General features: G+C 38.5%; 1 protein-coding gene across 3 annotated transcripts in view; it reads left to right on the top strand.

Moving 5' to 3' along the window:
• SSBP2 (single stranded DNA binding protein 2) overlaps positions 1-8,466 on the top strand; it is a 180,374-nt gene extending 171,908 nt beyond the window's left edge. For all 3 annotated transcript variants that reach the window (XM_040542040.1, XM_040542039.1, XM_040542038.1), the window contains 2 exons: positions 4,933-5,031; positions 7,869-8,466. In XM_040542040.1, coding sequence (XP_040397974.1) covers positions 4,933-5,031; positions 7,869-7,898 — 129 coding nt within the window. In that variant the 3' untranslated portion in view covers positions 7,899-8,466. The remainder of the gene's footprint in view (positions 1-4,932; positions 5,032-7,868) is intronic.
• The last annotated feature ends 7,078 nt before the right edge of the window (positions 8,467-15,544 follow it).

Below are 15,544 nucleotides of genomic sequence, written 5' to 3'. Positions count from 1 at the left end.
CTACGTTTTGTACTCAGCATTTTCAGGCGTAACTGACTCAAACTAATAAATATATCACTGAAACAGTCTCCCTGCACTCTTGCGCTTTTGATCTACAAATACAGAAAAGGATGAATAGATTGTTTCAGATAAAATTCTGTAACTCCTTCTTTTGTTGCAAAATTCTTAACAATCTTCCCAAAAATGAACATGAGTTTGCAGTGAGTATATGAACTGCCTGTGCATTTTGTCTGAGGACTAAGTACCACAGCGCTGTTGCAAGATCCCTCCCAGTGCAGACTTTGCCACTTTGCACCTATCTGCACATGCTCTGGGCATGCTGAGGGTGTCAGTTTAGGTGCACCCTCGGGATGGCCCTGAGCTATGATGAGACGCAAACATATATGCCAAAAAGGAACAAAATGTTTGCCTAAATTCACGTGGGTTGAGATAGAAGTTTGTGGTGTGAATTGGCTGAGAATACACTCTCTATGTTCAAAAGACTGGAGTCATTCTTCAGCTGGTGGTACCTATTCGTATATCCCAAGTGGAGGACGAGGACTCTGAACAGTTCCCCAAGTTTTGGTCTTCAGATGAGGCTATGGGAGACGTGTAGCTTGTAAAGTGTACTTAGGTGTGTATCTTAGCGTTCTGTGCTGTCTATAATGGCTTTGCAGTCACTGCCAATATAGCAGACGTAACCTTGCATCGGAAGAAATTCACCACGGGCAAACACCATCCTTTCAAAGTTCCACAGGTGGTTATGGCTTTACGTCAGCCCTCCCTGGCCTTTGGTGGAGAGCAGGATCTCAGCAGTATGTCTCCAAGGCCATTGCTGCTCCTGTGAGGGAGTAGCATCTATAGCAGTGCTACATGTTTGTAAGTCTTCAAGGTCTGTAATGTGTTCAGACCCCGCAAAGAGTAAAACAAGGCATCTAAATGACCATGTTGCCTTAGCTGTGCTAATACGTGCAGTGATGCATTCAATGATAACAAGCGTACAGCACTTTAAAAATTAATGACCCTATTTTTTCATTATATTTTGTTTTGCAAACTGCAGCATTTTAAAGAAAAAATGAAAAACAAAACAGAAAAAAATGTTAGCTTGCCACAGGATTATTTTTAAGGGACCATATTCGAACCAAAGGTATTAAGCATCAGCATGTGTGTTAATAGAAGTATCAGGTATTCTAAAAACCCGGATCCAGACATTTACCTGGAAGTCTTGTAATTTGTTAACCTTAATAAATGCATCATGCAAGTCACATTTGATGCATGTCTTGTTCAAATAACTGAAAAAAAGGAGTTTTGGAAATAGCAGGGTTATACTGTTACACTATTCCATATAATGGCTTTTAAATACCTTTTTCTGGGTAGTACTGTCCAATATGCAGCCTTTATTACTACTAATAAAAATGTGTGGGCAGAGCCTTGTGTATTGCATTTATAATTTCATGCAGGTAACAGTATGTAATACTTTTGATTGGAAAAATTCTGTCTGCAAGGAATAGACAATGTCAGGGTTGATGCATGGAAAATAATTATATGGCTGCCTTGCAGTTTTGTACCAATAACCAGGATTGTTCTAGTTAAGGTAATAGTCTCCCTTTATACCTCACCAGGTAGTCTTGCAGTTGGCTTTTTCACAAGTAGATTTCCAGATTTCTGATTAATGTGACAGGAATTGTCCACTGGAGTTAACAGAATTTGGACGTGATGTTATTGGATGCTCAGTTACAGGCACAGGACTTCAGTGGAGTAAAATAAAATGCACGTTAGAGGAGCTGATTGTCTTTTCCCATGAGATGCAGGAAATTAATCCAGTCTTGGTAGTATCAGTACAACTCACGGAATTCAGAGCTACATTTTCCATAGAACATTTTACTTTAATTGGCTGAGTGGCAAAACATGAAGTTTTTACGAAGTAGATTGAGATGGGGGAAGTAAATGAACTGAAATTATGCATATTAAATAAACATTAATAATCAGTGTTTCTTGCAGTGCCCATGGAGTTTGTGCAATCATCAAAGAAAGAATAGCTTTGGAAAAACTGAGCTAGTGCTACAATGTGAAACCCCATACTGGCCATAAAAGCAGCCCAGGGGAGTTGCTATAAAAGTATTTATGTCAGGAATTTGAACCTTTGGGGCCAGCATACTGTAGCGATTGCAGAATTTCAAAGCTTTGTACTATGCAGAGCAAGATAAAATAGGGGTAAATCCCCAAGGAATGAACAAAAGTACGGGAGCATCATATAAAATAAATGTGACAAGACCTTAGTGGATTTTAAACTTTATATTCATAGATTTTAAGGTCAGAAGGGACTCATATGATTGTGTAGTATGACCTCCTACATAACATAGGCAACAGGAATTTCCATGAATTAATTCCTGCTTCAGGTACAACAGCTGTGGTTGTTGAACTGAGGCAATAGTTTTCAACCTTTTTCAAGTTGTAGATCCCTAAATACTTGCTACAATAACTCCACTGAAAAGCACACTCAATTGTCTGATGTTAATTAACTAGTTGAGTTTTCAGTTGTCTTTGATGGACCTGTTGTTTATTGATTCCTGGGGATCTGTTAGAACTACAGTGAACTAGCTGGTGAAGGAAAAATAAAGGCCAGAGTCTTGACTTTTGTAAATGTTTTTTTAATTAGCATTTCAGATGTTAAAAACAGTTATGCCTGCATGTGGGCTGTATAATTAATTTCGTATTTAATCTATAGTTGAAAATAAATGCACAAAGCTGAACTCATAAACATATTTGCCCATTCAGACTGAAAATGTTGATCTTCCCTCAGGAGGATGGTAAAAAATTAGTGTCATCTCTTCACTAGCCACGCAAAATACATCTCAAAGCAGATGGTGTGTATTACAATCAGCTCTATCAGTCTGCTTATGTGGTAGCAAAAAAGTAACTGATTTAAGCCTTGGTATTTGGAGAAGCTGGATATAAAATGCTTTTTTTTTTTCCTCCTTGGAGGTAGAAGTAAATCCTGTCAAACTCTGGAATGTGTTACAATATTTAAACTATGGGAAGTGGTCAAAATGGAGCTTTTTGATTGCCAGTAGGATCATGCAGAAATAGGGTATGAAGGGCAAGAAGTCATAGCTGTCACATTTTCTGTTCAATGAACTCTCCAGAGTACGTACATCCTGTGACTGGGCGCCACTGAATGGAGCCAGGCTCTTCTCAGTGGTGCCCAGTGCCAGGACCAGAGGCACTGGGCACAAACTGGGGCACAGGAGATTCCCCCTGAGCACCATGCGACACTTTTGTGCTGTGCAGGTGGCTGAGCACTGGCACAGGCAGCCCAGAGAGGCTAGGGGGGCTCCTCCCTGGGGATCTCCAAAACCCTCCTGGACACGGGCCTGGGCACCCTGCTCTGGGTGGCACTGCTGGGACCAGATGGCCTCCAGAGGTCCCTTCCTACCTTGGCCATTCTGTGATTCTTGTGATCTCTGAAGTGCAAGTGCAGGTTGTATACAGTCTACATAGTTGTGAGGAAAGTACCAAGGAATTAAGTGAACTTCCCTTTAATTTCATCTCTCCTATTTTTCATTCAAAATTTGTCCTACTGCAGACTCAGTTATACTAAATGAAGACTGTCTGCAGGTGTTTCAAAGTGCAATACATTTCTTTTTTTTTAAAGAAGCCTCATAAATCTCTGCTAACAGACATACTATGTTAGGATTGTTAGAAATACGAAGAAAGGGACAATTCCACTCAAGATTCTTACAGCCATTGTTGTTTGATCACTTTGATTAAAATCTCTATTTGCAGTTACATGTTGTTATCTTGCCCATTGACTGCACTGGGTTTGTGCTAAGTTTTTATGATACACCAGACTTGCATTTGTATATGTAAAATTCAACAACAATATAGCATTCAGTCTTTCTGGATCAAAAAGATCAAGGGAAGAACTGTGATAGACGTCATAAACATTTCATAATGAAGTTCTTGGCTTCTCTCCCCCATTTCCCTGGCTATTCCTTTTTCATCACAAAACCTCTGTTAATAGGAGTCTTAGCAGTGCCTCTGTTAATAGAAGTCTTCACAGTGATGGAAGGAGAAGCATCCATGCTCCAGGCATGGCAGGGTGCCACAAATCAACTTTGTAAAAATACCTAACGAATTGTAGTGTCTACTGTAATCATGTATTAGCTGTTGACTTGGAATAATTTCTGTGACAATTATCTAGATTCACCCTTTGTGTAAGTAACTGAACCTTGAAAGCATTTTCTGAACATTGTAGAAGTGATTGTGTAGTATTTCTATAAAGAAAAAAAGGAAAGACATTTTTCTTCAGAAGCCTTTGTATTGTTATTACTTATTAGCATTTCAGTTACACCTAGGCACTAAGAAGGTAGATTTAGAGTTTATTGCATAAGCTCTGCAAGCAAATGGCAAGAGTACAACTGCTCTTGAAAAGTGTTTGCAAGCCCAGTCCAGGGGCTAGCTGTTACTCAGGAGCATTTAATCTTAACTCTGCTGTGCCTGTAAACTCTGCATTAACTGCTTTCAGTGAAGTGGCTTAGCACCTCAAAGTTTGAACCCCACTTGTGAACTGCTTGTGAAATTGTATTTCCACCGACTAGACACTGTGAGCAAAGACAGAAGTCCCATTATGTCAAGACGTGCTCATAGACTTCACTGAACTTGACTGTGTGATTTAATGTAGTGACAGAGTTTACTCTTAGACCTGCTGAAGTCATTTATAGTTTTCCTTGACTTCAACAGAAGATGCTGGCTGTAACTTTGAAAACAAGCATTACAGATAACAGTTGTTACTAAAATTAGTGACTGAAGCACACAGAACTCAGCAGAGGCTTATCTTTTGTCTTTGTAAATCCCAGTGCGTTGCACAGTACATTCTACTGTTGCTCTACATTGTAGAAATGAGCTGGTGTCTTCAACACTTAATCTGTGTTTTAAAATCTTATTTAACAGAACTCTCCCAGTAATATGAGCATGAGTAATCAGCCTGGCACTCCCAGAGATGATGGTGAGATGGGTGGAAACTTCCTAAACCCTTTTCAGAGTGAGAGTGTAAGTATTTCTTTATAGAGTTGTTTTACTTTGGGAACCTTTGTCCCTGCTATTTTGTTTTAAAGAAGAAAAAAATCTGGCAAGAACAAACAGTTTTGCAGTGTACTTGCAATGTCTATGCCTTAGGTGTTTTTTTTTAATAGCTTCTAAAATTAGATTATTAATTTACCAAAAATTTTTGCAAAACGCTACTGGAAGTTGAGCTGAAACGGGTAAATGTGGGAGGTGTAGATCTACTGCAGAAACTCTTTTTCTAGATAAAGAGGTGCATTGTCAATGAAAGTTAGATCTGTCAAGCAGTAATAATTATGCCCTATGTATTCAGTAATGCACAGTTGGGCATTTGTCAGGCGATATCTGAGCAGCCAAAATACACAGAGTTGACAGATCTTTACATCTGAGTGTTTCAATTTGTGGTTGCCCAACCTTTGACTCCTAAACAATGTGTATTGCACTGCAGGAATGTGTTTTAGGACAGGATTCACACTGAAGTGTATAATTAGAGCACCAGATCTCATGTTGTGGAGAGGTAGAGACAGAATTATTGGAGCTATTAGAGACAGAAAAGGCAAAGGTGCCCTCTAGTGTTCATTCTGGGACAAATGATGTTCTTTAAAATGGAGTATGCTTGAGGCAGCAAAACATGGTGTGCAATAAATTACAAAGCAAGACCAGTATTTTCATACTCATGTGCCTGAAGCTGGGTTTCTAAATCCACATTTAGGTTCCTAAATAGAAGTGGCCTGATTTTTCAGAAGTGCTGAGTGACTTCAACACTTCTATTCTTTTTGGAAATCACTGCTGCCAGAAGTGAGTGCAACTTCATTAACTATGCCAGTGGTGAATTTTAGCTTAGAAACCATGAGTAAACAGTTCCTGTTAGATCACAAAAAGCCGAATTGCATGGCAAGTTAAATGGGAATCAGATTTTTTTATTATTATTTGTTTGTTTGTCTGCTTTTTGTTTGTTTGTTTGGTTTTGGTTTACTTCTTTAACTAATGAAAAGGAAGAGGAAGCAGTTTCTGCATGTTAGCTGTTTTTGTAAAGGCACATGGTCAAATTGTTTGGAGTATTGGAGAAAATTGGTTTGTACCACCTAAAGAGATTGACGTTTCAAAATCTGCCAAAAAGGCACTAACCACAAAACATCCATTAAATGTGATCCTTGGTCATGGTAATCCTTGACACTCAATTTGGCATGCTTTGCTTGTACTGAGGGCAGACAGTCTAATTCAGCAGGCAGGCCAGTTAAGCAAACGAAAGGCCGGAAAGAAGGACTTTAGTTGTACCCAAAAGAAAATCAGTTTTCTCAGATACTTATTGGATTCTAGGTGCGCCTAGGTGTCATTTTCCTACCCGAATGAATCTGTGACCTAGTTTATTCAAGGTTTTCCTATGTTTTCTGTGTACTTCTAGGTATCACATCTTCTGTAAGATGTCACATTTTAGTCCTTGGGAACTGTCTTGCTTTCTTACTCATATTTGGTTACTTGGCTATTTAGAGTAGGTGTATATTATAAATTCCTTTCTCAGGCAAATTTGCTGTTCATCAGGAGTTTTGCTTGGGAAGGGGGAAAAAATCTTGACTAATAATAAGCTAAATATGACAAATAAACACTGCTTTGTCTTCAGATTCCTTGTCCAAAGTGATTACCCAGGTACACTGTGATACAGGAAATCATTTGAATACAGGCTTTACATAAAGCATTTGAGTTGGTCTTATTCATTGGCTAAAGATAAGCATGTTCTCACTATCTTTGCTGACCTACCATGAGAGTGCTCAGCACAGGGTGGGAGTAAGCCCTAAAGCAGAAAAAAACATCAGAGACATGACATGGGACAAAATAGGTTGTACCCAAGCAGTCCATTCTATCCAGTTTTCATGACAGAGAAGACCCACACAAAATGGTTTTTTGAGTATTCTTGGACAGCTGGAAATGGCCAGCTCAAAGCTCTAGCTAGGGCAGTTTTTTTTATTATGTAGCTGTTTTTGCGAAGGCAAATTAATCTCTCAATTTCTTGTATCAGTTTTCATTACACTAATACTTCTTGCATTTGAACATTTTCATCAACTTAGAAGATTTTAGGCCAATTAAGTGTTTCTGCAAGTTTTCACTTTAAACAAAAATTCAGCATATGCACTTCTTGTAGTCCTCATGCTGTCCTGTTGATTATTTGTAATGAAGTACTGCTAACTTGAGGGCAACTATAGCTTGTGTAAAGGCTGCAGTTCAATTTGTTTCACAATAATAAGGTGAAGTGGTGACTGAGTTTTTGGTTTTCTTGAAGGAGAATGATCACTGGTTCAGCTTCCCTCCTGAAATCGATAATACTGAATAATAGATACCAAAAGAATAGCTGAATTCCAGTCAGACGTATCTGCACACTCTTCTTCCCACCCAGCAATAAAAAACTCTCCAAAACATTCATCTAATTCAGCTCACCACAAATGCAGCTGGTCTACTCGAGGCTAGCTATCTGCCTAGGTAAATCCCCCCAGTAGCCAACATTGATCAGGAGAAGGTCTGGAAAGCATCAGTGAAATACTGGCTCATCACACCACCGAGGTAACACTGAAACAGTCTTTGGGTGAGTTGACTTGATCAGCAAGAGCTGTATTTTTATGTAATGAGAGAATGTTAACAGAATTTGTGATACCACAAATTGGACTACAGCCTTAGCACAGGTTATAGTACAAATTTAGGAGAAAATTCAAAGAGAAGGTTGGCATTTGAACTCATTGCTCTGGTCCAGTAGTGGTTTTAGTTATCTGGGGAAAAAAGAAAAAAAAAGAAAAAAAAAAAGATTGTTAAAATGTGGATTCCTCTTTTTTCAGTACTCCCCTAGCATGACAATGAGTGTGTGATCCGTTAACAAGTCTCGTCATGAAGACCACAGTGAGTTGGCCCTCTTCAGAGAGTTACTGCAGAAGAAAATTATTCGTCCCAGTGTACAGTTTAACAAAAGGATCTCAAACACAATCAGACCCACATTTTTTTTTCTACCATCTCCCCTGTTTTGTCAAGAAAGTGGGTCCCAAACATGATTGAGATAACCATAAAGAGTGGCATAACAGATCTGCCCAAGATGGAACTGCAATTATCTGTGTATGTACATGTGTGGGTTAATGTATGTATGTGTGTGTGACACAGAAATACACACATACATATATAGACCTGCAGGACATTTTAAAACATTATCACGTCATCTTAAGTAGAAATGAGAAGTAGGGACTTCTATTCCATCTTTTTTTTTTCACGTTTACATTCTAATTTTTAAACTTTGCTTTCCCTCTCCCCTCCTGAATTGTTTTATGTTGCATATATCACTGCTTTATAAGTTATTTTTTAAAGTGAACTCAAATGATAAATTCTTCTGATTTTGTAAATGTCTGCCATTATGGATAGGAATAAAACTGCTTATAAGAGCTTTCATTAACTTGTGTTTGATACCAGTTACCCTGTGAATCATAAACTGTACTGTCTCAAGAAATAGAAGAAAGCTCATCTTAATTTTTTTGGAGAAGTTTAATAATTTTCACCTAGTTTGGTGATTTTTTTTTTATACTTTGCCTTTAAAAAAAAGAAGCACTGAAGGTTATATTTCTTCTTTAATTGAAGCCTAATATCTGCAATATCTATTTTAAATGGAAGCCTGAATTTGATACAAGCTTCTCAGTTTATATAGAGTACTATAAGGTTACTGTATGCGAGCTCCAATTGCTATAGAATCTAGCAATAAAGTGTCAGGGCTTCTTCTGCCCTTGGAAATGAATTTTCTATTTAGCATGATCTTCCGTAGGGGTGGTAGCTAGAGGAAATACAGTAGAGTCCTTATTACCAAAACCTATTCTAACAATTTATGTTTACGTTTCCCCTTTTCAGTAATTCTCAACTAAATCCTAACAATCCGTGGTCCTGATGACAAACAGTATCTCCCAAGCCTATTCAGAACATCAGATCACACTGGTACACGAATTTACCCCCCAAACCTTTCAGTAAGCAGTCATTTTTGTGCACCAAAATGAGGGAGTAAACTTTTTTATGACTACTATGCCTTGTGAGGGTATTACCTTTCACCATGAACAGAAGAGGCAAAAAGGTCTAGGCCATTTTATAAGATCAGCATATTAGACATGAAAGCTGGGGACAGAATGGAGAAAAGGCAAATGGTCTTTAAGGAAGAGCTTCTGGAAATGGTCCCATGTCTCCAGACAAAGCTCTAAAACCAAGATTACAGTAAATTTAGTTCCTAGTGACTTCCAGTTCCCCCACGAGAATGAAAGCTTTCAGTTGTGTACTGGTCAAAATGCTGATCAGAAACAAGGGCTGCTCTACAATTGATGCCATAGACGAAAGCAAAGTCCCCACCTTGGACTTTGCCTATAGAAGAGACACTTATATAGGAAGAGCAGTTCTGAACAGAGTATGTCCATGCAGACTTTTAAGGGGATATTTTTCATGAATTTGTGCAGAACAAGTGTATGTAGAGAGCTCATTGTGATGGTAGATGCACATAACTGGATGCATAAGTAGTACCAGAATCTCTGAACTCATTTTTATTTTTATATATGTAATTTATATATATATGAAAATAAAATCATTTAACAGTTTTTATTCTCTTGTTAGTGCTGTTCAAAGGTGAAACTCTTGGAGGCTTAAAATTACGTTAAAATATCAAAAATTTTGGTAGCATTACTATTTAGTAATAATATCATGAGCTAGAGAGTCATTATATGGTTTTGTAGACTTTATTCCCAGTGATTATGGAGATTGAATTCATTTGCTTATCTTTGGAAAACATTTTGTTGCTGTCTCAAAAGATGCCAGGAGCCCCTAACGTTAATTTGAATTATAAAAACATAAAATGAGATCTAGTTTCCTGAGATCCTTCATGGTTGTCACTAATATCACTGATTTCCGTGGTTATGTGCCCCATGCAGCCCAGCATGTCCCATAAATAGAGCAAAGTCCAGGCATCTTTGTAGCCTTCATTTGACATCTGTATTGTCCTTGTTGGTAGTCTCTAAGGAGTATTCTAGGACGCTTTTCTGCCCAGTTTCAGTCACACGATGTCACTGCTCCTGGACTAAGGTAGATGGATATGTCTGGACATCCAGTGCCAAAGCCAGTCGTGCACAAGGTAAGTGTGCCCTCGAGTGAGCTCGTGACCTGCTGGGTACATCTGGGCCCTGCTGGGTGCCTCGAGGGGAGCCCCTGGGGCTTCTGCAGGAGAGCAGTGTGTCCAGTGGCCACTGAGAGCTGACCTGGGCAGCATCACCGACATTGCAAGACTGGAGCTTCTTGATGTGGCAAAATTAAAAAGAACTAGGGCTTAATCAAACATTCTATTTATTTATTTATTTATTTTTCCTAAATTTGGCATTAGCTTCAATAGTTTAGTGTATGGGCATCTGTTGAGAATAAGTCTGACCATTAAATTAAACCTATGCATAAAGCAGTACCCTTTAAAGGGAACTGCCAGCACATTGAATATTATTATCAACATATGTTATCCCAATTTATCCTAATCTTATATATAAGATATATATCCTTTCAGGCACATGTTTTTTCTTATGCAGTTCTTTTGAATTCTATGCAATTTTTCTTTTTGCCAGCATATCATTGTTTACCCTTGTCATTTCTTTCCCAAACATTTATATTAAATTAAACCTTGTTGCATTGATCCTGCAGCATTAATATCAGCACATACATTGCTGGTGTCAGAAGGAACAGGATTGGTCCCTGCTTCTTGTAGCCTATAACTCCATGCCCTGATATTGCAAGTTACAAGGTATGTCCAGCACTTTTCATACCTACAGAGCCCCACAGATTGGTGGGATAACAGATGTGCAAGCTTGCAAAATTTCAGATTTGGGAGATCTGATTTAATATTCACTGCACATCTTATTTTTAGAATTTTAATCAGATACAAGGAAACCTAATCATCTTGCTTTTTGTAGGGAACACTTGCGTTCCTGCGCTTGCATACATGGGGAAAGTTATTTACATGCAAATTGATAAGATCAGGTAATTATAACCATACATAGGTTCTGCAACTGAACCATTAGAAAACAATTGTACATTCTAAATGCTCAACTTATAAATTACAAATATCCCATTCTTTTTTAAATTTTCATAGAGCTTTTTGCTTGTTCATTTGTTTTCTTTCTTTTGCTTATAAATCCTTCCAGGATTTTCATCATATACAGGAGTATTAATATGGAAAGAAAGATTATTTCCAGGCACTGACTTTATATTTCCACTTATGTTTCTAATGCACTAGATGTCAATGTGTAATATAACTGCTGTTTATACCTGTCATTATGCAACAGCATTATTGATAATGGCAGAACCTGTCCAGCTCTGGGAGGAATATTACTGTAAGTGGTACCAGCTAGTTTTCCTACACCATTTTTTAATAGAGATTTCTCACTTTCATATAGAAATAAATAGATCATGATTTTGCACGTGTCTTTCAGGCAAAGTTAAAGTAAGGCTTTTTTAAAAACAAGTGATGAAATCTTAGAATTGCAGAAATAGGGGAATAATGGGTTTCTCTTACCATCAGAACTCTGGCAAAAATTCTGGCCTTGGCAGATGAAGTTGGGATTCACTTGTGCATTTCACAGTGAAGCTGGTATTTTAGCTGGTATCTCTCACCCATGAGAAAGGTGCATTCATACACAGTTTTTGCCTCCATGTCTAAGTCTTGTGCAGACAAGAATAGGGTTTAGGATAAGCAAGAAGCTGTATGAATCACTGCTAAAGCATGTGGCCTGGCATGCATTAAAGAAATACCTGGTATTTGAATGTATGGATTGCATTATTTTCTTATTTGTCTGAGCACGAGGAAGAAGTGCAGCTACACTCAATGCTCGGTGAGTTGGTGCATGGAAAAGACATGGCAACAACAGTGAGCCACGTCTTTGGTGTGCTGTAGGTTGCCCAAATATGCCCCAGCTTGCCTTGGGGTGACTGGCATCAACAAGTGACAGCCAAGTCCCCATGGGAGTCCCCAGAAGCCAGACCTGCATGTCACCTTGTCAGGGAGAATACCAACCTCCAGACTTACCAGCCTGCTCCGCTCCTGAATTCACAAGCATGAGGTTAAATGTCCCGTGTCCCACCACCAGTCCTCTGGAAACATCTGGCCTTCGCTCTCCTTTTAAAATGCAAGGAGAGAGATGTAGGCTAATCATTTATTTTAAATAATTCTACTTAGGAAGAAGTGAATAGAGCCTTGCTTCTTTATGGAGAGCAATTCAGAATCACTGCATAAGGGCTGCTTCATGAACTGGCCAAAAATCATTTGAATTTTCCCCTGTTCTGTGGTTAGCAAATGAAATACTACATATAAAGAGGATTTGGAATTAGATGGGTAATTTAATGAGGGACCAGCTGTTACAATATTCAGTGTTGAACGTTTTACTTTCCTAGTTAAAATGAATTTTCAGCTGATAAATGTTGCACTGATTTCTACTTCTCAGATCAGCTAAATATTATTGAGTGTTATCTCCTGTTCTAGTCAGCTCTGATCCTTTGTTTCTGTTGTTGCTAAATATGGACTGAATTCTTCAGGACTTGACTGTATACATTTGCATTTGGACAGTGTAAAATAGGGTTTAACAATACATATATACGTATATTTAAAAGAACAGTAAAAGGACAGGTAAATTTATTTTTCTTTAATTCAATTTTAGTGATGATATAACACAGCTTCTGTCCCAAATGTGCTTGGGTTTGGTTGGGCCCTCAGGATGGGAACCCTGGCAAAGCATATATGTTAAATAAAAACCCCCAAACCTCTTTCAACAGTGACAGCTCATTTCTATTCAAACTGATCACACTAAGGATCTAATACAGGATGTAATGATACGCAACAAGAATAAAAATTCAGTACGCTCAAATATAAATGTGTTAAATTTAAATTTTAGTTTGTGCAGCTTCCTTTACTTTCCAGACATTATTGGCTTCGTGCTACAAACTGCTGTTCATGCCAGTTGTTCTACTGAAACTTTGATGAAACCACTCACATAATGTCATTTTTCTTGTAGGATTTCACCATAGTCGGTGTGAAATGTACAATTTGTCTGAGATGTGACATTATTTTGCAGATCTATAAACTATATAGAAAAATAAAAAGGATCTGCTGAAATTACCAAAATGTTGTTTCAACACAAAGCACAGAGGAAAAAGTCCGTATCTAAATTAGCTATGTGAGTGCCTGCATAGAAGTTGTCTGCCAGAGCTGTCATCCTGAAAACAAATTACAGTAACAATTCAGAGAAGATAAACAGACTATCTACTCAGCAGTTAAAATTCTGATCCTGCAAACGCATTCACATTTGTTTGAAATAAAGCCTACACATGCTTAATTTTAAGCAGATTTAACAATACGAGTAATATCCTTCAGAAGAGTGGGACTGCTAATACGCTAAAACTATGCTTGAGTGTGGACAGTCTAGAAGCTCAAATTAAGTCTTCCCTGAGCAAACATTTTATCTTATTTTATGGATTTCACCAGTGCAGGAACATGTTTATGTACTGATAGTACTGATATGTGGAACAGATTTGGCTTTCTTCTGTTTCTTATTTTATTACAGCATTGTTCACTACTAAATATTAAATATTTTTGTGAACTTGTCCTTTCATTTTGTTTTCAGTTGTGCAGCCATAATATCCCTCAATATATAGCTAACAGCTTTGCAATTTTAGTCCAAACTTCCGTTTGGTCACTGTTCTTCATCTAAGCTTAAAATATGTAAGAAAACCTCTTATGTAATGGGAAAACTTGCCATAAAAATAAAAAGGGTTTTCTTGGGTACATGATTTCACATTTAATAAAAAAAATGTTTTTCAGTTATAATTTGAAATGGTCACTTTCTAGCTACTATTTAATATCTATGTGCAAAATAAATTGAGAAAACAAATTGCCCCTTCTTTTTTCTTAATCAATTTGAATTCATCATAAGTAATAGCTGAAAGGCATGATTTTGGGGAAATCAGATAAAAACAAGATTTACCACCTAGCTGCTATGAATAATACAGCTGGCCTTCGTGTTGAAAGCTCCTTCCATGTCCCCAAAAGTGGATTGCCTAACATTTGGTATGTACAGTTTAGTAACAGCCTGATTCCCAAATAGTTGCCCCGCTCTTATCTTCCATGCTCAGCATCCCGTGGGTTGGCCTGGTGGGCCCGTTGACCGGTCGGGATGCTCGGGGTTGGCATTTTGCAGAAGAGCAACCGAGCAAGCAGACAAGCAAGCTTGTGCAGGGTGTGGACAGCACATGGTGTTTGTATGCAACTTGCTGCAGATTGTCTGGCAGTTAGGCCTGGGGGCTCCCTTAGGATTTTAGTGCTGGAACAAGAGTCTTGGTTTTCCTAAGAGAGAATTCTGGACGCTTAGCACCAGTTTTTGGAAGGAATCAGTGCAGAACTGGTTTTGTTTGCTAGATGGCACATTTCCTCAGTAGCCTGGGCATGCTAGGAACCAGACAATAGGATTTGGAAGTCTAGTTTGTTACAGAGGTATGCACAGCTCATCAGAGTAGGAGGAAATTACTACATGGCCAAACCCACATTTGTCCCTGTAGAGTGAGACCATCGGTAGTCCCTTTTAATGCAAAGAACTGTTACCACAGAACCCTGCTCCAAGCCACGAGGGGCTAAATCATCCGCTGGATGAGTGGGATATTTGCAAGCTTTATTTCTGTTGTTTAATCTTCATGTCTTCTCCCCTCTCATTTGGATTTTTCCATTAAATGTACCATGCCAGATGTTTGCACAAAAACAAGAACAATTTGCCCAATAAACATACAGGAAGTTGCATCTGTAACAAGAGTCCTACTACAGAGCATTTATTTCATTATAGACATTGTGGCTGCGCAAGATCCTGAGAGCTCTTAGCACTAGACATTAGGAAAGTTAGCATCTCACAGGCTTATTATGCATTAGACAAGATGATTTCCAGCAATGACATAAAATAGCTTGAAACAGAAGTTGATGTTTGCCATGCAGAGTAGAGGAAAATAAAATCCAAATAGAGCCTATGTAATTGAAGTAGGAGATTACTAAGGCTATAATTTACTAGGAGGATTTGAAAAGTGTGTTAACTGGCAATAAGCTTGCCAGCAGCAAACAGCAACAAAACGGGTGGCAAGGAGGCCGTAGTTGTTCTCATGGCTGCTCCACAGGGTGGATGCTTGGTCTGAACAGGCTGCAGGCAAGGGACCCATGTTATGGGTGGGCACAGTGCCCACCAGTGGGTGGCAAAGACCATCCAAACAGAGAATGTCCAACAGCTTAGCAGGAAAGATGAGAGGTGTTCGCCGCATTGCCGTCTGGAAACAAGATATTCAGAAGCGGGTATAAGCTGTTCCCAGATCTATTCTCATGTTGCTAATTAACTTCCAGTTTTGTTTTCATTTACATTCACATTAAGAGTTAAGGAAGAGAATACAAATTCCTAAATGAGCCCTGAAATACCAGAGATGGAAGGGTGGCATCAGC

The sequence above is a fragment of the Cygnus olor genome, chromosome Z, assembly GCF_009769625.2.
Source record: "Cygnus olor isolate bCygOlo1 chromosome Z, bCygOlo1.pri.v2, whole genome shotgun sequence".
Lineage (NCBI taxonomy): Eukaryota > Metazoa > Chordata > Aves > Anseriformes > Anatidae > Cygnus > Cygnus olor.
Note: the sequence above shows the minus strand (reverse complement) of the source record. Positions and strands in the feature narration are given on the sequence as shown.